Raw genomic sequence first — 27,324 nt, forward strand, 5'->3', positions numbered from 1 at the left:
ACAATTCATCAGCAAACTCAATCTCCACTTTGTTCATTCTTAATTTCAGATCATGTATAAACAAGCACTTTATTCTTTCTGGCACCAGGCCAAACCCTTTTCATTTTCCTCAGTATTTTAAAGTTTGATTGTGATTTCAATGTGGGGTTTTATTGTATAGAAAACTTATTTGGATGCTGTGCTTCACTCTGTTTTATTGTAAGACCATCCCAAGACCTCAGTAGTGGATGGTATATAAACGTTTAAATAAATAAGCAAGCAAGCAAGCACTGGCTCCAATACAGATCCCAACTATTGACCATTTATAAACAATTTTTGGTCGCTATGGGACCAAGCCACTATTTAGGAGGTTTCATCATTCTCTGTTTTCTGTTCTTCAACTAGTTACATAAAAAGGACCCCTCCTCTTATTCCATGCCTGCAAAGTTTGCTCAGGTGTCTTGACCTTTGTCAGGGAAATCAAAAGCAAACAATCTTTAATTAATAAAATTGGAGAATTGTTGTTACAATGAATCATCTGAATGGTTAAAGTCCAGAGTGTTCAAATGGTTGTTGCTCTCTATGGTTGAGGATGTCTGTTTCACTGACCCACAACAGCACAGTTACATTGCAGTTATGTTGGTACTATAACTCATTGTTTTATATGGGCACTTGCAAGCCACTGAACAAATTTGACTCCAGAAATGAATTGACAGTCAGGCCAAAGGCCAGATTTTTTTTTTTTTAAAGGGCTCTACGGAACAAACTCTGTATCTGAAAGGCCTTCCTCTTCGGAGAACAAGGGATGGCTCACGGCTGTGGTGTGATGAAGTCACTCTGCACGTACTCGGGGGCACTCTAGCCTTTACATTTGCTAGAATTGGCGAATTCAGTCGAAAACACGTTGGTGAAATAAAACGACTTCTTTTTGCGGCAGAAAGCTATGCATTACTCGAATTATTCATATTATTTTGAAGAATAAATCTTTCCTCATGCACTTCCTTTCAGGTAAACTCGCCCGGTGAGGAACCAGACCGCCGCCAAGAAACGGCGCACGCGCAGCGCTCCCCCTCCCCCACTTTGGTTTGCCTACTAAGCTGCGCCTGCGCATAACAGCGAAAGGAGGAAAGGAAGAGTTACACCGCTGGAAACTGCCCGGCGAGCGCCATGTTAGAAAAGGGAAGCGGAAGGAAATGAGCGCTGTGCCGACGAGGAAACAGCCGCACAGCCGAGAGGGGCGGGGACACGCCTGCGCAGTGGGGCCACCATGGGCAGCTGGCGGTTTTTCCAGCTGCCCGGGCGGAGCGGCGCGCATGCGCGGTAAAGGGGAAGGGAAGGGACGGGGGGTGTCGCCGTCGCTTGTTCGGCCGCTGCCGCGGCTGTCAGTTCCGGCTCTTGGGTCGACGAGGGATCCGGCCTCGGAGCTGCCGCCTGAGGGGACTCGGCCTTGTCGCGACGCGCGGAGCGCCCGCTCCTCCCACCCATCTCTCCGGCCATGGCCCGGGACTACGACCACCTCTTCAAGCTCCTCATCATCGGCGACAGCGGTGAGGGAAGGAGTGGGCGGAGCGGGGCGGGCCCGGCCCGGAGCTTCGGAGGGAGGGGAGCGGAAGAGCCCGGCGGGAGGCAGCCGGGATTCGAGGCGGAGGGACCCTTGGGCGTCCCACCCTGGAGGGAGGGGAGTGGGGGTGCAGCAGGTGTTTCTGGGGAGGGGGCTTCACTGGGAAGGAGCCCTTGGGGGCAAGATGGGGGGCAGCGGGGAGAGGCGTCTGTTTCATTCCTGGTAGTTTCCTTTTTCTGTGTTTAGTTCCTGGGCTGATGGCCTCCCCTGTCTGGGCAGTGCCAGAGCCAGTGTACACATTGTTGCTATGATGATGATTGTTATTATTGCCATTGCTGCTAGGGCGTAATGATAACCATGTGTTTTTACTTCTTACACTTGTATCTATGCTTTTTCTCCAAGGTGGGATGCTGGTTGCTGTCCCAGCTCTTCTGCATTTTGTCCTGCACAACAACCCTGTGAAGTGATGAAGCAGGGGCAGCTAGAGACTTAGTACAAGGTCACCAAGGGAGCTCTCTGACTGAGCTGGGACTCTGACTGGCCCTTTTCATAGCATTCAGTGCACTTCCGATGCAGTATCTTAAATTTAAAAACTATATTGATTCTAGTTTTTATCCCAGCCTTCCTCCAGTGAGTTCAGAGTGGCATGATTGGACGTCCTCACAACAGCCCTTACTAGTAGGCTAGGGGGAGAGAGAGCAAGGTCACCCCGGTTGTATGAAAGCTTTCAACTCTGATCAATTTTATCTTAGACTACTTAAACACTGCCCCACACTAACTTTAATTATCCCGTGCATTGTTGAGATCCTTGCAAAAACCTTTTAAGATAGGACAAGTGTTGTTATTTCTGTGTTGCAGAAGAGAGTGGGCTGTGTAAGGTCATTCATTTACTTCATTGCAGAAATGACAGCTGTTCAGACCAAGGACTTTGTGATTCATAACCCATGTTTCAGTCTTGTACTTACCTCTTAACCCCAACTGAATGCAGTGGAGTAAACTCTTCTGTGTCTCTTACACATGTGCTGCAGCAGCTTGGCATGGTCTCCAACATTTCTTGAGGAAAACAGGGACCCTCAAAACATTCTATCATGGCACACTGTTGATAGCAATACCTGGATAGGTAGCAATGCAGGAGAACGGGAAGCAAGGTCCTTGTCTGTGTTTCTGTGCAGGGATGTTAGTCACATCAGAGCCACTGCTCTTGATTTGATTTCTAGAACCCTGGGAGATGGAAGGTGAAAATTGAAGCACACAAAGGTATGTTTTTTAAAAACATCCTGAACACCTTTCCAAAAAGGCCAAATGAGGACAGTGTTTTACCAAGGTTGGAAAACAAAGGCTGTCCCTGGTGAATAGGAGCAGTTTGAAGGGTGTGAATGTGGTTGCTGAGCTTAAGACCCAAGGGAGATGTGGATTCAGATATTTCTGCCTGCATGGTCTGAAACCAACTGAAAAGTTTAGGCCACTCATGTTATGGCCCCATAACGTTCAGGTTTGTTATGAGAATATAATGGGAGAGATGTTATATATGGGGCCATGAGATCTTTGGAGGAAGTAGCATGATGTGGATAAGAAGAAAAGAAAGAATAAGTACTTTGTAGATTATTTTTAAGTTCGTAATTATTTGGTGGTGGCAGAGTAGCTGAAAATAACAAGTATGGCCACCAGACACCTACCCAAAGGTTAGGCTCCTGCCGTTAGTATTTATGTAGTGCCATTCTTATACGTGATACTGTACAGAATGACCTAACAGAAAGGATAGGTCTTTGCTTTAACTGGCATGTAATGTTAATTTGGTAATGGAAGAAAGAAGAGAGGAAAAGGAGAAGCACAAGTGACAAAAGATGATTATGCAGTTTCACATGCTTAGGCTTAGCATTAATTGCTTCCTCCCTCCTCTCCCAAGGCTGTGTCATAGCTTCACAACAGTCTTGCAAAGTCAGTGGGCTCAGATGTAATAACTTGTTCAGTGAGCTTCAAAACCGTATGGGATTTCAGATTTGAGTTCCCAGTCAAGTAAAAGAGTTCTGTAATTACAGAACAGCTTCTGAAAAGTTTCTCTGTGCACCTTTAAATACCACACTTAATGTGCAGCTGGTATTATTAATTTATACAGCTTCCAGCACCCTCCAACCACCCATGCAGAATGCTGAGAGTTGAAGGATTTTTTTTTTTTTTTGGTCTAAAGATACCTGGGATTGTGCTTCTAGTTGATTTTAAGGAATGCAAAGGAACACAAAAAAAGGATAAGATCATGAAATGTAGATTTGTAGACCATTCTACAAGAACATAGAGTAGCTGAGTCTCTCCTAATCAAATCACTTTTGCCAGAGCTTGCTTTTAAGAGCTGTTTCAGACTCTTCTTACCTGTGTGTCCGGTTTTACTTATGTTTTGTGAATTCAAGGGCAGATCCTGTCCATCCTTCTTTTTTAATGTTCAGTTTATAAAGTCTCTAGACAGCACAATAAGGGCTCCATGTTAGCATAGTGGCTGAATGTAAACCAGGAAATCCTAGCTGCAGATCTGACCTCAGCCACAACCTCAGTAGCTGGTCTGAGGCATGTTACAATGTTCTTATCCCCACGCTTTCATTTCTTATAGTGTGGAAATAATACTGGCCTTCCTTGTAAGGTACTTTGCTTGAAATGTGCTGGGAGAGTGTTTCATATTGCCCATTCCTGCATGGAAATGTTGTTCATGTAGGAAATACAATGCATAATGTATGAAGAGCCACTAATTTGTGTGCATTTCCATCTGCTCTCTTGGCTTACTGTGGAAACTTTTTCCCAGCTTATATTATAGGCATCTTAACCTATTTTCTGCCCTGAGATATTTTTTTAAAATGTGAATATCGGTGAGCAACTACCAAATCGTATTTAGTTACCATTACATTTATATCCCACTTTTTTCTTCTTGGCTTACATGGTCCCTTCTCCTCTCCATTTTATCCTCCCAACAGCCCGTGAGGTAGGTCAGGCAGAGAGTCAGTGACTTCTCCAAAGTCACCCAAGGAGTTTCATGGCCACTGGACTAGAACCCACGTTTTCTCCATGCCAGTCCAACCTGTACACCCTTCTGCTTTGAGTAGCTTCCCATCATTTCCCATGGAACAATGTGGCAGTTTTGGCCTGCCAATTGGTAGAGTTCGTGCTTGAGGCAATTCCGTGTTCCTGGCTTTATACCGGTATCACAAGAACAAGCCGATAATATAATCTCCCAGTCCTATTATGTGTCTGAGAAAGCAAATCAGAGCCTGCATTTCTCTAAGCAAAATATGTTTAAGAGTGCAGAAGAGCTACCCTCTGCATTCTGTGTGGAAAGTCCCCTGAGCTATAGTTCTGTCAGTCAGCAGTGAGTCAGGCTGAACAGGCAGATGGGCTATGGTTTGCTTGCAAGTGGCAAGTTTGTGCATCCTGTTTCTGACCTAGTGAAGGGCCGGAGTTTGTTGCTTTTGCTTCCAAAGGGCCAGTTTCTGTTCTGCAGAACTCATCGATATAAGATGTTGCAAGCAAGTGTTGGTTGTCTGAGAGAGGTAGGAAGAGTGCTACCCCAGAGTTTGTCCTCAGGCTCTCAGCAGCTTTTCACCCCATGGGCAGGGGTGGGCAGCTTGTGGTTCTCCATATGTTTTGGCATGCAGTCTCATAATCCTTCACCATTGGCCATGCTGCCTGTATAGGTGGGAGTTGTGGGCCAAACGATCTGGAGGGCCACATGTTACCCCTGTCATTGACCTCAGTATCTTGATGGGCAAGCTGGAGGGGTTAGGAACGAGAGGTACAATCTTACAAAGATTCTGCCCCTACCTGCAGTGCGGAAACTAACAAGTAGCATTGGAGGACGTCTGCTTGGATGCATAGTAGCTGTGCTGTGGGTTCGTGCAAGGTTCCGTCATCCCCCCCCCCGCCCCGTGCTTTTTAGCCTATCAGACTGTCTCTTGCTATCAAACATGGTGGGGACATGGGAGTTTGGAAAAAGCGTCATCACTGTGTGGATGTTACCCATCTCTGTCATTCCATTCCATTCCATTTTAATCAAGAGATGCTGGACCACTGTCGGAAGGCAGTGATGGACTGGATGTGGGCCAGCAGGCCAAAGCTGAACCCCAGCAAGGTAGAGGCTTTGTGGATTGGTGGTCCCTGTGTCTGGGAATAAGGTAGCACCGCTCCTGAACAAGTAGGCTACTTCTGAGGCTACTTCTTCAAAGCTGTCTGTGGAGGCTCGAATGGCTTTGCGGGCAAAGAGTTCTTGAGCGCAGCCCCAGCTGGTTTACCAGCTCTGGATGTCCTTGGAGTGGGGCAGCCTTATCTCCGAGGTTCATGCTTCAGGAACCTCCCAACTGGATTACTTCACTGTACTTGACAGCTTTCTGTGAAGATGGTCTGGAAGCTGCAAATGACGTGATATGGCATTATGTCGAGAGTTCTCCAAGAAAGCACCTGCTGCCACTGTGTGGCCAGGTCCAATTCGAGGTGTTGGTACTAGTGGCTCAGGCTTCAAGTATTTGAAGGACTACATCCTCTGGCACTCACCAACTCACACTTTAAGACTTGGGAGGATAGGCTGTCCCGGTGATGCCCCTGTGAAACAGGACTTGTAATTATTGCCTTATGAGGTTAACATGCAGAGCAGAGCTGTCTTGGTGGTGACACCCCGGTTGTGACCCCCTCCTCGTTGAGGTCCAACTGGCCCCCACAGTGTTTGCATTTAGGTGCCAGTTAAACACGTGCATGTGTTTAGCAGTTGTTAAATAACGTTGAAAGTTGTTGAAAATTTAATTCTGCTGCTGGGCACTGCTGTTCATACATTTTGTATTATAATTATATTTTGTGTTTTTAATGTTTGTAATGCTTGGTTTTGGGGGAGCTTTCATGAGGAAGAGTGGAATACGGGAATGGTAGATAATCTGCATCCTCAAAATTAGAACTGTGTCTGGAAAAGCCCTAAGGAGTTCCATCTCTGAGGATCAGTGAAGAGTTCCTTCACATCACGGGTGCAGAACCTCAGGCCCAGGGCCAGAGTGGCCCTCCATGGTTCCCCAGTAGCGATGCCCCCTTTCTGGGTAGCTCTGTGGTGTCCATAGAGCGCTGGACAGAGATGGACCCAGAGGTAGACCTATTCACGTTGAGGGTAGAACAAGTTGGGGAGCAGCAGAGCCTTCTCCTGCTCCTTGAAAAGAGACTTCTGTTCCTTAACCTTCTCTGAATGGAAGCCAACATGTGAAAGGACCAGCCAGAAGCCCAGAGTCCCTGACTGTGGCAGAGCAGATTTGCAGGCACCTGCCTGTTCTGCACAGATGCCCAGATTTATGCACAGGAAACCATTTATCACTCGCAAAAAAGGGAGCATGGACCACATGTCTCAGTGGCTAGGAGTAAGGCGTGCAATGCCACTCTCTCCTGTTTCAGTTCCATTTTCTTTCTCTCTCTCAGGTGTCGGCAAGAGCAGTTTGCTGTTGCGTTTTGCAGACAACACTTTCTCAGGTGAGGGGGCTGAGGGAAATTCCAGTGGAGTTTTCATCCAAGGATATCTGGGATGGTTCTAGCCATGCGCAACAAGTTCCATCGGAGAAGCGAAGGGACTGCAAGCAGCGGAACGAGTGGCCGAAGGCCCTGTATGCAATGGATTGCTTGGGGCAAGCTTTCTCCTTGTGTCCCTTCTTGCCCATACAATGTTTCTGTTACGGAACTAAGCGGGACACTGCTTCACCAAGATCTGTGATGGAAATGATGGGTGCTTCCTGGCTGTAAACTGTTTCTTTTCATTAAAACATAGGCATGGAAGTTTGTGTGCCAATATATAGAAGGCGGGGAAAGGATGGGAGAAGATGGCACAAATTGGAATGTGCATGTCTGCATGTACCATTTTTGTGGCTCTCTGTCCGATCCCAATGCTGTGACTAACCTCGCGCATGTGGAATATGATGGATTGTACATCTGAGTTCAATTAAATAATGCTATTTCTGTGTGTTTGTGCACGTACAGTCCATAATTCTGAAAAATAGACTGTTTTCATTGCTAGAGAATTCACATTTTTTCAAGGTTTTGAGGGAGTTGCTGTAAGGAAACATTAGTAAGTGAATGGGAGCTCTTCTTAGATTTCTTGCAGTCTGCAGAGAAGTGTTAGCCAGTACTGACAATTTTAACATATTTGGAAAGGAGTGGAATAGGTCAGGTTTCTTATTGCTCTTTGCCTTGGCAGGCAGCTACATTACCACAATTGGAGTTGACTTCAAAATCCGGACAGTTGAGATTAATGGCGAAAAGGTTAAGCTACAGATCTGGGATACTGCTGGACAGGAGCGCTTCCGGACCATCACGTCAACGTGAGTCTATTTTAATAAGGCTGCCACCCAGTGAAGATCGTGTGTTGTTACTGGTTCATTGCTTCAAATGAATGGAGGCCTTTCCAGGCTATTGAAATTATGAGAAAAGCAAATGACACACTGCCGGTAGTGATGATCATAATTATTGTTGCCTTGATTCCGCTTTCCCACCAAGATGGACTCCCAAAGCGCCTTGTACTTGAAAACCACAAAAAGGTAATATATGTTAATGATATGTGGAGGTGTTTATGGCAGCTTTTTCTGGTCTTTGGCAATGGGTGCTGCAGTCCAGGTTCCAGACTCTTCCCTTGGGAAAGTGCAGGTGGATCTTGTGGCAGGAGGGTGCTCATGGAAAAGATGGCGACCAAAAATGTGGCCCCTCTCATGGTTCATGTTAAATCTTGTCTCTTTCATTCACTGATATAGTAACTCAGCTTCCTCAACTTGGTGTTCCCCCCCCCCACAAATTTGGGGTGCCTCCCAAATGCTTCAGCTGCAGTCATCCCGGCATTTTTAGTCCCAACGCACCTGGAGGGCACCAGGTTGGGCAAGGCTGTACTAACTCATCAGAACCAAGATAACCCTTTAAAAAAAGAATTTTGATTAAACTGCAAAAATAATACAATTAATATAATAACAACAAACAATTAAACACTGCCAATAAACATAATTCAACAATGCCAGCGCTACCTCCAGGACCAATAAATCAAATCACTTACTGTGGGATCATTTATTCATTCAGGTTGTCCCCTTTCCCTTCCAGATCTGCATTGGCTTTTGTGGTGGTTCACACCCCTTTCCCCCTAAAATTATTTTTACTTCTCAGAACCAAGATAACCTAAAAATATACAAGTGTAAAAATGTAAAGTGTGCCTTTTACACTGCCCATCTATTAGAATTGGCCTAATTGAAAAGTTTTAGTGGATTAAAGCCTAATCATAGTGCACTCCTATGTGAGTCTAGACCCAGAAAAGGCCTGCATCTCCCAGCATGCCCCAGCCAGCATATCTTACAGCCATAATACTTGATGTTTCTGGTGATAACAACAGGCATGGCCACAGTCACCGACCTACACTGTGGGTCCCCATGAATAACTTGCACAAAAGAGTTAAAATTGCACAATACATTGTAGAAAATGAGGTAGGAAATCGAACTGTGGTTCATTTGCAAAATGCATGTGTAGAACCTGCCTGATGATTTCTGTACAGCTCTTGGGATACTTGGCTGTGGAGCTTCCCATCTGAGCTTTTACTCCCAGCTTTTGTATTACTGCACTGTGCACTTGCGCTGTATTGGCAGTGCAGGTGGCAGAGACCCGTGGCATGTTCAGATTTCAGTGGACCGCAAGGAGCACCGTGTAACATGCGATGTGATGGTTGTGTGTGGAGAACACGAGGCTTCCCGTGCACCTGTATGTTTCCACACTGGCATGGGCGGCTTCTCGCTCTCCTGATGTTTCAGCATTCAGCTCTCATTATCCCTTTCCATCCGTGCTGGCTGGACCTGATGGCAGCTGCAGGCCCACCCGTGTTCCACAAAATCTGGTGTCGCAATATAGGCTGGGTCCCAGCTTGATAGGAGAATTACCTTTCTGCTGGTGGCACTTCACCCAGATAGACGTATGACTGATTCACAGGAACCCGTTTTTTTCTTGAGGATGTGGTCATAGTGATCTGACGGAACAAATGCAGAGAAAGAAACCTCTGGTTGGTCACAGAGAGACACATGTTTGAAAAGAGGAAGTACCCCACAGAAGTAGTTTGGGTCATTTGACACTTGAACCATTTTTTTGAATGGGAGTTGCTTGCATGCCAGATTTCTGACTTTCATTTTCTCTGCCTGTTCTCCCATGTAGGCTGTTTGCTATGGATGTATTTATGCTACAAGGTTAAAACTGATTAGGTAGTCATCCCCATTCACCAGGGAAGCCTGGGAAGTGTACTTCTTTGATGGGGTGGGCTTAATCACTGGCAGAACTTTTCCAGCACCTTCCCCAAACTGTGGTTCCCAGGATTCTTTGGGGTGAGCCATTACAGTGAGTGATATAAAAATAGTATATTTACAGTGTGGACGTGCCTTTAGTAATTAGCTGATATATAAAACACAACAGTTTGATTTTAAATCAGCCAGTATTGACAATGTTGGATGGGGTCTTTTGCATTGCACGGAACTTAACGGGGCTTAGGCATTCACTGGCCAAGGGTAAACAGCAAGCCGGCAAAGCGGGGGGGGGGGGGGGATCCAACTTCTTATTAGTGGGCTGATCCCATGTCTGCAGCTTTCCAGGGCAAAGGAGGAAGAAGCTAAGCATGTTGATTAGATTACAAAGGAGCTTTGCAGGAAAGGTGCAGGTTACAAAAAGTCTCCCTTCTGACAAATGAGATTTCTTTTTGACTTGTTTCGGAAATGGAACAAAGGAACATCTTGCTACGCAATGTATCTGGAGTAGGAGGGGAGCTCCCCCAGCACAGAAGCTGAGTGGGCAACTGTCCCCTTTGTTAGTTTCCCTCAGGTCAGAAGTATCAGCAACTGTCCAGGAAGACGGTGAGGCCCTGTTGTGCTTCTTCACTGCCACTGGAAGCAGCTTGCAGGCCATCCGTGAGCACAGCCAGTGCCCTGGCTTTCTCCTGGTCCCAAGCGCAGCTTCTGAGAGCTGTGTTCTTGTGGCCCAAGTTCAGACAGGAAACAGCGATCTGGGTAAAACGGTCTGCCAGGCAGCACTGACTAGCTCTCAGATGGGGTGTGTGGGTCAGCTGCTTTGTCTCTCGTTCTGTGGTGTCAGCAGAGCGTTTCCTGTGTGTGCATGCACCCCTTGTGAATGACTCGAGGCATAGTAGCTTGTGGGGAATACCCAGAAAGGAGGCTTCTGAACACAACAGGAAAAGCTGCACAATGGCGTCGCCACTGATCCACGTTGTAAACGAAGGGCTGCACCCACGACTGGGTACACGCTGAAGCGGCACAGCGTGGTATTTAGTTTCCCGAGGCTTCATCCCTCGGCCTCATCCTAGTGATGAGCATAGCTCCTAAATGCTGTATTCTTGTATTTCGTTTTGCCAGCCTCTGTGGAACACATGGTAAATTGCAGTTTTGTAATTCTCCTGATGCTCTTGGGCTTCTCTCTGGTACAGTCTGATGAAAATGGAGTCAGGGATGTGCAAAATGAATTCCAGTGCTCCGCTCAGATGGCACTTAATGCGTGCTAAGGTTATTCACATGCAAAAGGTGACTTCTTCCCATTCATTCATTCATTCATTCATTCATTCATTCATTCATTCATTCATTCATTCATTCATTCATTCCTGTGGCGAGAAAGCTGTCTGTGAGCTGGTGTTATTTATAATGTCCTGTCAAAGTTGCATGACGCTTCACATGCGCAAGTCCCTGCCTGAAAGACATTTCAGCAGCTGGATACAGGAAGCTGCCTTATGCTGGATGAAGTGGCGGTCCATCTCGTAGTAGACCGGTTTCTTCACCAGGGATAGACAGTACGTACATCTCTGAGGTTTTGGGCTTCAACACCCAGCATTGCTGACAATTGGCTTTGCTAGCAGGGGCTTCTGGAAGAGGTAGTCCCAGCCTTCTGGGGGCTTACTCTCGGCCCATTTCTCTTACACGGACTGGCTCTAGGGCTTCAGACAGGAGTTTTCTCCAGCCCTTGCTTGGAGATAGGAGAGGGACCGTGCTTTGGCCCTTAAACGCTTCTCCATCGCATTCCCTACACAGTGACACAACTGCAAGCGTCTCAGCTGCTCACCACATCCATCCACGAGCCTCACATTGTCTCACCACCGCAGGATGTGCACTGTATGTTGTGCTGAGACTTCCGGCTTCAGCATAGCTTGCTACCCTTTAATGTTCCAGTCTGAGCGACACTGCCCTTTCCATAATTTCTTCTGCACGTATTAATCTTTTTTCCCTGAATTTCTAATCAGCTTCAAGCTAGCAGTGACAACAGTTGTCCTCAGCTCGCAGAGTCCTCTCCATGGTAATCTGGTATTTCGAACCTGCCAACACTGCATCCCACAGATCCATTTCCACTTCCTGCATCATGTGCTCCCCCACTGCGCAATGCACAGAAGGAAGAGCAGGCGGCCTGAACTTGCCTCCCCCCCCCCCGCCCCACCATTCAAAATCGCCACTTCTAGCCCTCCTCCTCTTGGTGTGGTTTTCATTCACCCCATCCAAGCAGCTAAGGGCACTCCACAATGGTTATGGTTGCAGGGGTGACCTGCTTCTCTTTCACGACAAGCAGGTGAAGTGTCTCTTCACCTGTGTGGTGCCCCCCCCCCGGCCACATCTCTTTGTTTAATGCGAGGGGGATACTACAAATCGTAAATTGCTGCTGTCCTCCCCGATTTGTGTTTAAACTGATCTGTTCTATGATGCGGGTATGATCTATTTGTCCAATTGTCAGCCCTTTTGAAGGTCATATGATAGGAAGGCAGGATACATACTTGCATATAAGTAAAGACCTGAACTTGGTGATGTACTTTAAGCCACCGTGATACTGAAATCAACACTCTGAAATGAGGATCGGTGTATCTCCTTGGCCTCAGGTACTACAGAGGCACCCACGGAGTGATTGTGGTGTATGACGTCACGAGCGCCGAATCTTTTGTGAATGTCAAGCGGTGGTTACATGAAATCAACCAGAACTGTGACGATGTTTGCCGAATATTGGGTAAGTTGCCTGGTGATTGGAACCTTGAGTCATGTCACCATGGCCAGTTGACAGCTGATGCGTCGGATTACATTTCTTTGCCTCCTGAGGCATAGTGGCCAAGAGTGAGTTACAGCCAGTTTAAATCTCCCAGCATAGATCTCGGTTTACATTTCACTTCAGCCATGGACTTTCTAGGAGGTCTTCAGAAAGCTGCTGTCTCTCAGCCTCAGTGCCCTATCCCTACCATCTGCAATATGGGTATAAGAAGACAAGTCTCCTTTATAAGGCTGTTGGAAGGATTACTGGCAATCTGGTGGAGTACTGTAAACTCTCCGAAGCACTTCTTAAATTTTTCTCTCCCACAACTGCCACCACCAGGCTAATTGAGAACCATCTTTTTCCAAAGGAAGGAGAGATCTGTTCTTCATTCCTGTAGGTTTACTGCCTTTACCATTGAATTCCATGGATGTATTGATGCAGTGGTGGCGATGTAAGCCACTCAGTAAGAGCTGTATGCAAAACAGTATATCAATACCTTAAATCAGGCTTCCTCCCAGTGCTGTTTTCGGTCGTACTGTATTGGCCATACTGGCTGGGAACTATGGGAGCTGCAATCTAAACCACCAGGAGGGCATCAGCCTTGGGAAGTCTGCCTTAAATCCATAAATATTACTCTTTACTTTCGTTAGCCACAACTCTAGGAATGGATCGCTCCACAGGTGCTCCCCTTAAGCGATCTTAAGCACTGGGCTCTCGAGTGCACTGGTGACCTCTTCTTTTTTTTTTTTTTGTTGCTTGTAGTTGGTAATAAGAATGATGATCCGGAACGGAAAGTGGTAGAGACAGAAGACGCCTATAAATTTGCCGGGCAGATGGGGATCCAACTGTTTGAGACCAGTGCCAAAGAGAACGTTAATGTGGAAGAGGTAAAGCGGTGGTGGCAGCTGGGGAAGGGGATCAGGGTGGGGGCATTTCCTCAACTGTTCCTTCATTTCCTTCCCTTAAGAGAGTTCCGTAAGGGTGTTGGGTGGGGAGATTGCAGGGCTGTGAAAGGGCTGCCTTTCCCTCTCCCTGCAGGGCCGTGTAGCAAGGACCAAGATGCTGGGAAAGAATCCTTTGGGATGTGGACCAGTTAAAGGCGGGAGGGAGCTGAGAGACTGAGGGGGACAGAGCAAGGTCACCTGCCCCTCTCGCCGTGCTGGCTTTCCCAGACAGCCTGTTCATACCAGACCTGCTGGGTGGGGAACTTGAGGCCCATGTGCCAAATCCAGTTCCCTGGGGTCTCCAGGCTTCCCCAAATGACTGTCTACCCTTTCCCGCCCCTCCCCCCACACACAAAAGTTTGCTTGGCAGTTTACTGGCCGTTGCTGTTTTTTCCTCCATTCTAAAAAGTGGACATGTCTCTCCTAAGGCTTAGCTACTGGCAACCAGAGTTTTCAGCTACAATATTCTGGCGGTTTGGTTGTTTTGGGCCCGCCTTGGCTTGGATCCCACCCGCTTTGCCACGGGTCCTGCCCATCCCTGGAATGTGGTTCTGAGCACTTCTCCAAAAGTCGGTTCAGCCCCTGCTGCACCGGGTTGAAGCACTGTGTCTGCCCACACCCTGCCCCAGTGGACGTGTGGCTCAGTAAGCTTCCTGCACCAGCTCGGTGGCCCTGAAAATCACGCTCGTGGCATGGGGAAGATGTGTGGAGACAGGCTTCACCTTTTTGCAAAAACCCTCTGTTCTTTCTCATAACCCATTTTGGCCTCCTGGTACCTTTCCAGTGCCGTGAGACACCCTGCTGCGTCCAGAGCACATGGGCTGATCCCTGATCCCAAGAAATCTGATTAGAAGATGTCTAGTCTAGCAGGTGCTGCATGGGGAGAGAGGGGTGGAGAGAGGAGAATATTCCCAGCTCATTTGCCTCCCTTTTCCCCCTGGAGCCTATCAGCTGCTCCCACAGAGGCCTCCAAGGACTGTGCATTTCCTCCAAGGACCGTGTGCCGTTCACACCTTGAGCTTTTTGCGTAAGGGAATGGCTGCAGGCAAGACTTTCTGTGGCTGGAGGCTGGACTCCCCTCTCACCTGTCTCCTAGGAGCAGTTTGGGCAGTCTGTTCTCCCCTTGGCCTGAACGCCCCCCTTTTCTGACAGGCAGAACTGAAATGTCCCCATTCTGTTTTCATGGAAGTTGTTTTGCCAGAGAGAAAATGCTGTCCTTCTCCTGTGTGAGCCTGAACCAGGCTCCCGCCTTGTCTCCGAGAGCTGTGGGTGACCTAGAATAAACCCGGCATGCTTTTCCTGCTGTCCACCCTATCTCAAGCTCAGCATTTGGATTTGGAAACTACTTTTGGATGGCGTGGGTTGCCCCACACACTGGAGGACGCTCCTCTCTCGTACTGGGGGGTGGAGGAAAGGAGTCCTGGCTGCCGACTAATCTTGCTGCAGGCACAGGTTGCAGGAGCACTTCGTCTGGCGTTCCCCAAAAGCGGCTCTGGGCTTGGGGCAGGGCGTGGGGCTGCTGACAGCTCGTCCTATAATCCAATTCTTTACAGCCCGGCAAGCTGAAAAACGTGGCAGATTGAGCCTGGCCTGCTTGGTCCTGACACATCCCAAGGCAGGTTACATAAAATGCTAAAGAAAGCAGCCTTCCATCAATGCCTGCCTTCTGGGTGGGGCGAGGGTGGGGTGTGATCACTGCCACAGGGACGCGGCCTCACAGCTCTTTGCTCGCACGGTTAGACTGCAGCAGAATATACGACAGCACCAGCCGCCCTGCGTGAGCGCATGTGACAACAGTCGCTCTTGCACAGGGTTCCTGGAAGACCACCAGCAGGAGGACTCCTTTCTAAAACGTCCAGCTTTGTTATAAAGGCCAGATCGTAACTGCATTCTTCCTACCCTGACCTTCTGAGAATCATGAGGAGTCCGCCCCTCCATTTGTTCATCTGTCTGTCCATCCCACCCTCCCTCCCTCAAAAAGGATGCTATTTCTTTGAGTGAAACCTAGCCCTGATTCTTGTTCTTCCTACTATAATTGATGGCATTTGCCCAGAAACGTGCAAACTTAACTTTTCTTCCTGGCCGGAAAGGTGAGCTTCAGCACATGCCTGAGTCAATGTTAATGAGGAGTGGTATTGCTCTCCTGTTACACCAGGCTGGTAAAAGAGGGACAGGGACACGCGTTCCTCCCCGGGAGCCCATAGCTGATTGCCGGGCCCTGGCCAATGGCCAACGAGGATGAGAGCTGTGATGGCACTGATCCGAGGATTACCCACTTGTGGAGCATGTGTGGAGACGGTTGCCAGCCTGGCTTCTGACCTTCCTTCTGCCTCTTCTCCACTGCAGATGTTCAACTGCATCACAGAGTTGGTTCTGCGAGCCAAGAAGGACAACCTAGCAAAGCAGCAGCAGCAGCAGCAGAACGACGTGGTGAAGCTAACGAAGAACAGTAAACGAAAGAAGCGCTGCTGCTAATGCCCCTTCTTCTGCGGCAGAGACTGCGCTCGGACAGCTCAGCCCTTCCAGCCAGACGCAGGCGGTTCCACTGGCCTCGGCCTCGGGAGGACCGGCTTTCCTCACTTTGTGCCGTTATTTAAATGAGTTCTCTCCCGCGTTTTCGATCAGGAGGCACCCTACCACAATAGTGCCAAGAAGGTTTCGGGTGGAGGTGATTTCTGCCCCCCTCTCCTTCCTCCTTTTTTCAAGAGTATCGTGTAAACAAACAAAAGACTTTGCATACCAAGTGGACTTTTGATCCTAAGAGTTTGTATATAATGTATAGTGGCTTTAACCAGCTGCGCCCCCCTTGTGTTGCTTTGGCTTCTGCCTTCTTAATATCAACCGATCATGCATTGATTAAAAGTAATCTCCCCCCCACCCCCAAAGATATAGTACAATTCCCATAAATGATGTTGCCTTGGTTGGCACCCGTCATGCTTCGGCTGTAGTTAGCTACCAAGCCAGAAGGGGGCTCTGGGTGTTGCAGGCTGCATTGAGAACCTTCCGAGCGTCTTCCAAAATAGCCAGTGTTGTTTCTGGAGCTTTGGCAGTCCTGGGAAGAGCTCTCCTCCACAGTATGGCCAGGGTTCATCTTTCTCTTCTTTCTGTCCCAAGTTTATCCTCATTTAATTAACAGGAAACCTTCAGGCCAAGAAAGGGGAAGATTGAAACTTGTGATCTCCCCACAGCCCCCTCCAGTTGCATGACTCTCCTGTCAAGAGCTACAGAAGTACAAATCCCTCAAAGCCCCTTTCTTCCTTTCTCCCTTCACCCAGCACACTGTGCCCTCATGCGTTTTCTCTCCAACTCAGAAGGGCAGATTTGATGGGCAAAGTACCTTCGGTTCCCTTTCTTCCTTCAAGCACTGCCAAGAGTAGGAAGGGGAATCGGGCTCTTCTAAATCATGCTTGCACTCAGCGCTGGGGCCTCCTCTTAGCAGGGAGGCTGTCTCTTGGGAATTAAGAAATCAAGGGAAGCTACCCTTTCCAAGTTGTGCAGCGGGTGACTGGAACTCCCTCGACACTGCCACTTCGCTCGCAAAGCACAAGGCCTTTCCTTTGGCTGATGTGAGCTTTGGTAGGGAAAAAGGTAGGATTCCATGCTGCAGCATTTGAGCACTGGCTTGTCTAGGGTATTAAGACAGCCCAGGTGCGTATGTGCGTCAAACCAGACTGATTCTTCTTTGCCCCGATACTGGAAGTTGCTGGTGCTCAAGTAAACAGGAGGTCCTTCGTATCAACATCGAATCATGGCGGAAAGGCTGAGTTGAAAACAGGTGTGTTGGTTTGCCTGCCTTGAAGAATACAACAAATGATGGTTGTACGAGCCCCGATCCTGCAATTTGCAGAGCAGCTAGTCAGGTCCTGCAGACTTTCCCACTCCAGCAGTGAATGTGACGGGTTTTTGCCCATTAAAGTGTTTTGGAAATCAACATCCATCCCAGCCACCCATCTTCCATGGCCGACTTCTCCATGCGACTCTTCTTGCTTGCTTCTCATGAATTCAAGGATGGGGACATGAGCCAAGCAACCCGCTTTGGAACTGTGAGCCAAAGGGAACATGTCAATGGCTTGGTCTGAAATGGTGGGAAGATACTGATGGATTGGTTTGGGATGGGTGGACCAAAGCAGCAGGGGGTCTTCACTGTGCGGGAGAAGGGGCACTCTTGTGAAGGTTGGGGGTGCCCAGGTGTGACCTTTGCCAGTCCAGCAGTCCAGTTTTGGATCCTGTTCTGAAGTGTGGGATGCATTCCCAAGGCCACTGGTCGCAGCGTTTGCTCTGCTCTGGTCCTTCCTGGCAGCTGCTCCTGATCCTGCAGTTGCAGTTCAGGGAGGCTGTGCGGTGACAGGTCACTTGATGGACAGCACCAGAGGACTGTGCCCATGGAGTATTAAGGTTGGGGTTGGGGTGGGGGGGGCTGCGTCTTTAGCGGTGCTGATGTCAAGCGGTGGAATGTCTAACTGGTTTGCTAGGATAATTTCTGTATATTGAAACTTTCTAATTATGCTTTTTAAATAATTTTAAAAAACTAAAAATAAAGGTGCCAAGTTGCCAAATCTTCCCCCAAGGCTCTTTGTCTCTGTTTCTTCCCTGGCTTCTGCCCTTTCCAGGCACCAAAGCTCTTGTGTACATCTGAGCCTTTGCCTCTCTTGCAAAAGGGCTTTGCAAACTTCCATGTTTGCATAAAGAAAAGTGATGAAGGACAACGGATGTGAGGGTTGACCTTCCAAGCTCCCTCGTCTGCGCCATCACCCTTTCCTTCTTTGCTCCTGTTGCTGTTGTTGGGCCCAAAGAGGACTTTCCTTCTCTATCTGCCAAGGCTCCGCCCTTCTCCAAAAGCCTTCTTGGGTTACTGTCACAACTCTGTCCCATCCCTGCTTCCCTGCTCCTTCTCAAAGCAAGCCTCTGTTTTTGCCTTCCCAATTCTGGTTCCCTCCAGGACTGCAATCCCATCCTTCCCAACTGGGCATGGGCACTGGAGTTGCAGTCCTGCACATCTGAAGAGACTCCATCAGACACACAGGTATGCATTCTCCTTCCATTTGCCTACATTTGATCCAGTGACAGATGGCACTGAAAAGCGAATTGAGGGAAATACTAAAAACATCTTTAACTTCTGAGCAATGATCTGAGTTGCAATGACACTGTAGATATCAGCTGTGCAGGCTCCCTGGTCCAAGGAGTCCCCCAAAAAGAAGGCAGTGCCTCTTCCCCAGCCAACAATTACTTGGCTTCCTGCCTTTAATGCATTTCTCCTGCTCTTTAAGAATGAAATTATTCTCCTGAGACACGGTTTCTGAGTTTTAAGTTATGCTGGTATTTTTAAAATCCTCTCCCCTTTGCTGCCAGCTTTGCCTTTGCTCACCTCTCAAATCTGGAGCCGCTCTGAAATAAAATTTGGCCATTAGCAAAAGCATCTGGCTGAAAGATTTTTTCATAATTTATCCAGCTCTGCACATTTGCTGCAGTGGGTGTTGAGGTATTGCCATCCGAGTTTGCAACACAGCATGTTAAAATAACTTGAATGGGCTTTGTCCTTAGTTCTAAGGAACAAGATACGCACTTCAGCATCTTAGCTCCCCCAGGCTGCCCCTGTGAAACAGGCAGTATTACAAGATGCAACACGAGAGACAAATGAGCAAATGAATAATTCTCAGGATGGGTGGAATTCACTGGGCAGTTCTCAATTCACCTGTGGCATTTCTAAACCAACGAACACAACAGGACAGCTAGTTCAAAAGCCCAGAAAAATGTCAACCTAGCCCTAACCCATATTATTTTCTAAGAGCAGGTTAATTGGTAGACATTTAGGATTGAAATAACTATCCTGGAGTAAGTAAGGCAGTGCTTTTCCAAATGGAAATGTTCCCTTTCCCAGAAAATGATTGGAGTACCAAACAAACGGTCCTTGAGCCTCTTTTGGCAGAATCCTCATGAAAAGCAGATAATTGAAATTGCTTAGTGATCCCTTCCCAAACCTAATGCTCTTCCAACCTATTACGTGAGTGCTGCTGAGAAGAGGGGTGTTGAATTCTTTCCAAATTCAATTCCATGGACACCCTTGGGGGGCTGGATGCCAGTGGTGAATGGGGCTGAAGGCAAGAGGGGCAAGGTGATACACCAGGGCCAGACCTTCCACCCTATCGTGGCTTAAAGTAGCTCACTGTTACATTCAGCCTGGAGGGTCCCACTTAGTCAAAATGTACTGACCAAATCTTACCCAGGTCCAAGTGACAGAAAGCTTCCTCTTCACAGCTGAAGTAGTCCCCTGATACTGGCATTGCGATGCAGATGTTGTCCTGGCTGAGGAGACCTGTAAGCCAAGCAGTGGCTTGTAGTCAATCTATTTGATAGTAGACCATCCCGGTGCTGGGCAAGAAGAATCTCCTAGGATCCCCGCAGAGCAGGAGACGAGCCATTGCCAATCAGTCATCAGACACACAGATCAGAGATCCCTCAGAAGTCCGCAACCAGTGGAGAGGGACCCGAGGAGAGCTACTCCACAGAGCCAGGTTATTTGGGGAGAGGGGGTTCTCTTCTAGCATGGGTGCTAGGAGAAAGTCTCCCTGGAAGTAAGGGAACTTGAGGAAGGCCAAGGAGGGATCACTCAAAGTTTCTCTGGTACAGGTGCTCAGGTACGGCTTTTCCCCAGCCAAAGGCAGTGAAGACTGCAGAGAGGCAGCAGGTGAACTTTGCTAGGTACACAATGAACCTTCAAGGAACCAGGTTGGCAGCAGAGCATTGCTCTAGTCCATCTGTTTTTTCTTTTTGCTCAGAACTTTTCACGGCTAGTGCACTGCAACATATTTTCCCCTTTAAACCACTTACTGGCGTGTGCTTAGAATCCGATCAGCCCTTTCCCCACTCTGTACCTTCTCCTGCATCCATAATGCATCTTCCCCCCCATGTTCCCCAAAACCCAGCTGGTGTGCTTTGGGGCTGGACGGTGTCCAGCTTGCAAGAGGTGCAGCATGTTTTGGGGTCACTCTACCGTGGGGAGTGTGCAATTTGCAGCCTCAGGGTGCTTCTGTCGATATTGGCAGCCAGTAGCAGCAGCCCTGCTGCCTTTCTGTGCCAGACAACCCACCACCCCTGAAGCGACCCACTTCAGGCTTTTCGATTGGGTGGAAATGAGCACAGTTCGGGAAGCCATCAAAGGACCACTGTACTGTGGAGGTGACTGAGAGTGCTGAGATCACCACGGAGATCTGTGCTCTAGTTCCTGTTCAGCCTCAGAACTCCCTGATCCCAGACTTCCAGCCTGCCTACCCCGCAGAGTATGAAAATGGAGAGGAGGCAAATCTTGGCCTCAGTGGAAGAGAAAGAAAGGCTTGGTATGAATGCAATGGAATAATGGTCATCTGTCAGGGACAGATATATGGTCAAGGCAAGGCATTAGAAGATGGGAGGAAGCAAAGAGTAGGAATAACCACTCACTGCTGAAAATGTAGTGGGGGGACCCTGTGGTCTCCCATGAATTTGTACTGAGCCAACTGCTCTTTGACTTGAATTGGGAGGCTCTGAAAATTGGGCAAACATGTTTGCGTTTACTACAAGTTTCTAGTCATCAATAGGTATGTGATTATGTCTTCAAACGTAGATGACACCTAGGGAAACCCCATCAGGGTTAAAGAGCTACCAAACAGCCCAGTGCAGCTCAAGGTCCTTGCTGCCAGGGACAAACCCTTAAGAGGCGCACTTCTTTTCAGAATGGGGTGGGGGGGAGTGCCCCAAAGTCAGGGAAGCTCCAAACAATTTGTGGTTTGGGAAAAGGGGGCCTCGCCATTAGAGAACCCTGCAGGGACTGGCGTTGCCCCCGTCCACTGCAGAGATTCTCCAACTCCGTCCCACCACCAATTTAAATACGGTGCCGAGATGGGGTGGTGATGGGCGATCCGGGTGCCACTGCCCGCTTGGCCATGAAGCTCACTGGGTGACTTTGGGCCACCCACGCCCTCTCGGCCTGGCCTACCTCACAGGGCTGCTGTTGTGAGACTACGACGGAGGTGTGTGAACAGCTATCCCAGAGGACTCCCCGAGGAACAAGCCAGGGCAGCTGATCAGGCCACCCATCCTTTGCCCGCGAGCAACTCAAAAAGACGCTACCCAGAGAACCGACCCATTTTATTCATATGAGAACTATTTACAAAAGAAGCCGTAGAGCTGCATTTTTCTACTAAAATATGCTTTTATAGAATATTTTATAAAAACCATACACTTATTTACATTGCTGCTACATACAAAAATTACCGCACGGTGTGGTTTGTTCAGATACATTCGGTCTGCCTCTCCCTGCTGTGTGCTTTTCTTTCCCTCCCTCTCCCACCCCCCACCCCGAATTGGGGACCTGGTGACAAACCTCCCCTGCCTGCCATCTGGGGAAAGGGAGGGGGCATGAGCTGCTGAGGCTGGAATCGTGCCCAGCTGAGGGTCTTCGCACGAGTAAGCTGTCCCCAGACCTGACATTTGGTTTGTGGGAAATTCATGGGAATGCTGCCTGCCCCTGCAGCAACATCTCTTTTGGCTTATGGCATCTTCCCGCTCTCACGCATTCCCCAGAAGTGCCAGACTACAATCCCCATAATCCCAGCTGTGCTGAGTGGGGGATTATGGGAGTTATAATCTAGTATATCTGGAGGGTACCAGGTTGAGCAAATCTGGTTTACCACCTAATTCAAACAGCAGAAGGGCTCAAACTCTTCCTAAACGGTACAATTTCAGGGTGCATTTGAGACCTCCAACTGTTCCCCTGAATCGGGGCAAGCAGAAAGTAGTTCACCAGATTGTTTTTCCTGGCACCTCTCAGGATTCCTGACTGTTGGTCATACTGGCAGGAGCTTCTGGGACCTACAAGCCCCAGTTTGGTGATCTACTTTCGTCCATTTGCCCTTGCCCAAGTTCAGATGGGGCGGCCAACGTAGGGCCCTCCTGCGGTTTTGGCCTTCAACTCCCATTAGCCACAGGCAGGTTTGCCAGTAATGCAGGATGATGGGCTGTAAAGGCCAAAAGTTCTGGAGGACCATAAGTAGTCCACCCTCGTTCAAGATCTTACTAAAAATTAAAACTCCCTGCACATTCCTAAAACGAACAAAACCCAACAAATTAATGGGGAAGAAGAAAACTTGTACCCTGCATGGCAGTTCAGTTCTCCATAGGCATGGATGCATTTATTTTTCCTGGAGGAGTTCAGGAAACCATGCTTGCCCTCTGAAATGGTACAGTCCTAGCAACCCATTTCCCCCTGTCATCTGCTGTCTCTTGTGAACTTGGCATCCATGCAGCTGCCCTGTGACCCTCCGATTGCCCTGTGATTTTTAAAGAAATGCAGTAGCCCTGTAAGCTGCATCATCTTAGGTCAGGCCACTGGTCTAAGCCAGCCAAACTCTGTCCGCACTGCAGCCACTGCAGATTCTGTCTTGGAGATGGGGGGATTCAACCTCAAGACTACACAAAGCAGGTGTCTGCTTTACTGAGCTTTGCTCCTCCCTGCACGGAGTTTGGCTGCATGTTGAAATTCCATGTCAAGAGAAGCCATGCATAAAAGCTCTCCCTGTGAATGTTTCTGAAGCTTCTGCACAGCTGGAGAACGTTGCTGCAGACCAAAGCACATGGAAGCAAGAACAGGAGCCAACCTCCACTGCACGCCTGTTGCTGTCTGGCTTAGCAGAATTTTTCTTGCTCCTTCTCCGTCTAAGCAGAGCGTCAGAAATCTGCCGTGAAGGCTGACATTCAGCCCAAGGCTCCACAACCCCCCGGCCTCTGCATTCTTAATAAGCGTTTGCCCACGCTGCCTGCATCTCAAGGGGTAAGCACGAAATATAGCCAAGCGCCACTTGAGGATGGCTCAAATATACCATTCCGTGGTTGCAGCGCCCAGTAAGCATTTCACTTTAGAAAAACAGATGGAGTTGTGAAGCGATTGTTTTTCCAACCCAACCTTTAGACAATGATCCCTGCTCTCTCTCTGCTCTAATTAATCTTGACTGGTGGGGGCAGGGGGTGTCTTTGCCCCACACAATTGCTCAGTAGCCCCTCTCTTGGCCCCCACCCACTTCCCTTGCGAAGCTCTACCTCTGGTTGTGGGTCGGCCTTCTCACAGTATGACAGGCAGGAATTCAGTAGCCAGGCCTGTGTTGGTATGGCGGGGGGAATAAGTGAGATTCCCACCTTCTGGGATGGTTGGAGAAGTTTGAAAAGCCCCCAGGTTTGCAAGAGGGGTAGGGGAAACAACCATTTCTCCCTGCCCTTTATTGCTTGCGTTTTACTATCCCCAGAACCAAGGGGCGATAGCTAGTGATGGATTAAATTATCCAGAGGTGGATAAAATTATAATCTGTAGAGCTGGAAGAGATCGTCAGTCCAGCCCATGCCCAAGGAAGAGCCTAGACTGCAGAGGCAGCCACAGAATCCCTGACGGCTGCCCATCTAGTCCTGGCTTAATACAGTAACATATGTTAGTCATAATACTCCCCTTGCAGCCATCCTACACCTTTCAGCCTGATCGTACTGCATGTTTACTCACAGGAAAAACCCACACGGTGCAAGGGTGCTTACTCCCGAGCAAGTGTATAGGAGGACCACAGCGTCTGATCCCCAGATGTGCTCATACATTGTTTGAACCAGGTTCTCTCTATGCATTTGCAGATGTTTGTAGATTCGTTGGCTGCTGCATTGCTTCGCTTTGCTGAACTGTGCTCAGCAACTTTCCTTTCCACCCCAAATCTGCCCACGTTTCATTGCATGATGGTTGAAAGATGTTGGGTTTTGTTTTAGGCCCTGTGAGGCCGAGAGAGATCAAGGAGGCACAAAGGGGTGAGAGGCAGAAGATTTGACAGACAAATGCACTGTTTTTCACAATCATGCATCCTGGGATGAAAGCGAGGGGTCGGATTCAGACCTCAGACTCATTTTCTCTCTCTAATTCATCCCCCAAAGTGCAAAAGTTGTTCTACCAGTTTCAGGCATTTTGCAGCAATAAACTCGAGAGCAGCATCTCCTGCAAGCTGGTGCTTCCTAGATCTGTTGGGCTAAAACTCCTGTCACCCCCAGCCTGCATGAGCGGAACTGTTCCAGAGAGGGGGACACGGTGTCTTCCCTAGAAACACCGTCCCAGAAGCTGCCTGCAGCTCTGGCCCGTGCAGGGGCAGCTGCCAACTGCAAAGTGTCCCCTTCCCCTCTCGGTTGCCCCATCAGCGGCTAGCATAGCCAAAGCCCTTGCTGTGCCCCTACGAATAGGATATGAAGCTGTTCGCATGGGCCATTCCTAGCGCGCAGCTCGGAGTTTCCCCACTGGCCCACCCGACGAAAATGAGAGAGAGAGAGAATGTCTTGGCATGCAGAAAATAAATGTGTAGTTTTGTTTCAAGAAGTAGTCCTATGTGCTCGAGCCCTGTGGATGGGTCTTCTTCAGGGGCCAGATTAAAGGAAGAGAAACAGGCCACTTCTTGGAGTAAAACCACATTTAAAAAAAACTTCCAGAGGCATCGTCTCTTTCACTGGATCATTCCAGATGTTCTCCAGTGTTGTTTAACCCAACGAGACATTTGCCGTCGCTTTCCTGCACTGTCTCACAGGGTCAGTTTCAAGTCTGCTGAGGGACTGCTTGTGCCTGCTTGGGGCAGGGGGGGTGCAAAGCGCATTATCTTCAAAAACAGTGATTTGGGGGCAGCTGTTTCTTAAGGCTCATGTCACGAGTAACGAAGGCTTCTGTTTTACCCACAGTGGAAGGTACCTTCCTTTAGATCTCTCCATGCAGCAACCCAGAGCAATCTGGTGGTCGCCAGCTGTGTTGGACTACAAGTCCCCTGTGGCCTGCAGATGACGGGAGCTGACGTCCGCCACATCTAGAGGGCACCAGGATGAGCTAAAGCATCTTATTTGTGCGATAACTTTGGCAGTCTTTTCTCCATCTGCTTTGCATTTTGAGTCACTAAAAGCAGACTGGAATGCAGAAAGTCATTGCAAGCCAGAGGCCAAGATGCCTGCTGCTCGAGGGTGGAGGGTCGAAGCGCAGGGGCGCCCTCCCCCGTCAGCAAAGAGCCTTTCTCCTTACGGCACACCATGCTCCCTATGCGGCTGCAGGACGAGGGCTACATCCCAGGGGCTTAAGTGGAGGAGAGCAGCTTGCTCGCTTCATTCTGCCCGGCCCCATGAGAATGGGCACCACAGGCTGGGAAGGGGGTGTGCAAGAGCTGTGCAGGCTGGGCCCATAGCATGGCTGGCCTCCTGGCTTGAGGGCCTGGGGGTGTGGAAGGATCACTGGTCCTGGCAGGTGGCACACCTGGGCATCCATCGATCCCAGAGGGCCCACGAATGGCAAAGGATTAGTTCTCACAGAGATGGCCAACCAGTGTCCAGGGCTGTTCCACTCAGGATGCAGGTGTGTGAACACCTGTGGGAATGATCCACCCTGCAGATGTGTTCTCCCCCAAATCTTTCACCAGTCAGGACACTGCCACACCAGGGGGAAGTCAGGGAGAAGAACCGCCTTCTCCTCTGGGGCGGTGAACGGATGGCTCTCCAGACACTGTTGGGCGACCACTTCCGTCAGCCCCGACCAATGGGAGTCGGGGTCCAGCAATTATCTGGAAAGCGGTGGATTTCCCACCCACGGTGCTTGGGGTGCTGGTTGTCTGCATGGAGGAGCAACCACTGCCTTGCCTTCTGAGGTGCTACAGCCCTGCCACGGCTTTCCAGCTCAGTGTGAGAACAAGGCTGAAGCCTCGACACGCTTCACCCTGAGGAAGAATCCGCACCGCATCCAAGCAGTAGCCCCCTCCCCTCTGGGGAAAGACCGCACACCTCCGGTCATGCTCTCTAGTCCGGGGGGTGGATTCAGGAACGAGCGCAAGCAGTCTGAGTTGGGTCAAGGGCAAGCCGAGCTGTGGCCCAAGGCGGCACATCAAGCTCCAGGGGCTTGCCGAAACGCTCACCGGCCCTTAGCAGCTCGGGCAGCAACGTGTTTTTCCGGCAAACCTCAGCTGGCGGGGTAGGAGCAGGAAATGCTGCCGGTTCCGGTTTCGACATGACCCGCTGCTGTTGATTTGCCGTGTCAGCCCGTGTGCATTCTTGGGTCCGGGGGAACAGGTTCCTCACCGGTTGCTCTAATGGGCCTGATTTGGGCACATGGCTCACTCTGAAAGGGTTAGGGTGGGGAGGACACACAGGGCCCCGAAAGACCCCCATGAATTCTGCTTTAGGGATGGATCTTGGACCCTGGAATGTCCAATGAACCTTCCGGGGCTTGCAAGTAGCAAGACTCTTGGCATCTTCCAGCCACAAAGCACTGGATGCAGCTTTCTCAGCTATGGGTGAGAGAGAGAGTGCCAAAGTAACGGAAGCTCAAGCCAATTTGAGGTTAGACCTTTCTCCCTCTCCTCTCCTCCTCCTGAACATCCTGCCCTCTCCCATCTCCTGGCTTATTACACCTGGACCACTCCTGTAAAGGTTTTTCTTTATGCAGAAGAGAACGACTTTAAGACACCTGGATTACGCACAGCAAAAACAGAACGGAAATGAAGACCCTGAAGTTTTGAATTTTTCTCATCACATCTGCTTAAGGTCGAAAGAAGAGTCCTTTCCATTGCTGTCACGCAGGAGATCGGCAATTGGACGATGATGCATGTAAACATTACGTACAGACCACACGGGTTGCAAAAATAGTGCAGAGTTCTTAAGGGTTAACTCCTTTGCCCTTCGGGCAGTTGTTTGCATGATCAGAATGTGGGACCATCCGCCGCAGGCTGGGCTTGCTGGCCCTTCCCAGCTTCCTTCTTTTCCAAAATATATATATATTAAAATAAAAATAACTCA

General features: G+C 49.1%; 1 protein-coding gene across 2 annotated transcripts; it reads left to right on the forward strand.

The window, feature by feature from the left end:
- Positions 1-1,317: 1,317 nt before the first annotated feature.
- Positions 1,318-18,073, forward strand: RAB35 (RAB35, member RAS oncogene family). Of its 2 annotated transcripts, XM_044448942.1 has the most exons (6): positions 1,321-1,526; positions 6,971-7,021; positions 7,740-7,863; positions 12,423-12,547; positions 13,331-13,455; positions 15,859-18,073. In XM_044448942.1, the coding sequence occupies exons 1-6, from the start codon at positions 1,475-1,477 to the stop codon at positions 15,985-15,987; spliced, it is 606 nt and encodes a 201-aa protein (XP_044304877.1). In that variant the 5' UTR covers positions 1,321-1,474; the 3' UTR covers positions 15,988-18,073. The 2 variants fall into 2 exon arrangements, with proteins under 2 accessions (XP_044304878.1, XP_044304877.1); XM_044448943.1 differs by lacking the exon at positions 13,331-13,455 and having other exon boundaries at positions 1,318-1,526; positions 15,859-15,965.
- Positions 18,074-27,324: the final 9,251 nt, after the last annotated feature.

This window comes from Varanus komodoensis, unplaced genomic scaffold, assembly GCF_004798865.1.
Source record: "Varanus komodoensis strain SLA01 unplaced genomic scaffold, ASM479886v1 scaffold56, whole genome shotgun sequence".
NCBI lineage: Eukaryota > Metazoa > Chordata > Lepidosauria > Squamata > Varanidae > Varanus > Varanus komodoensis.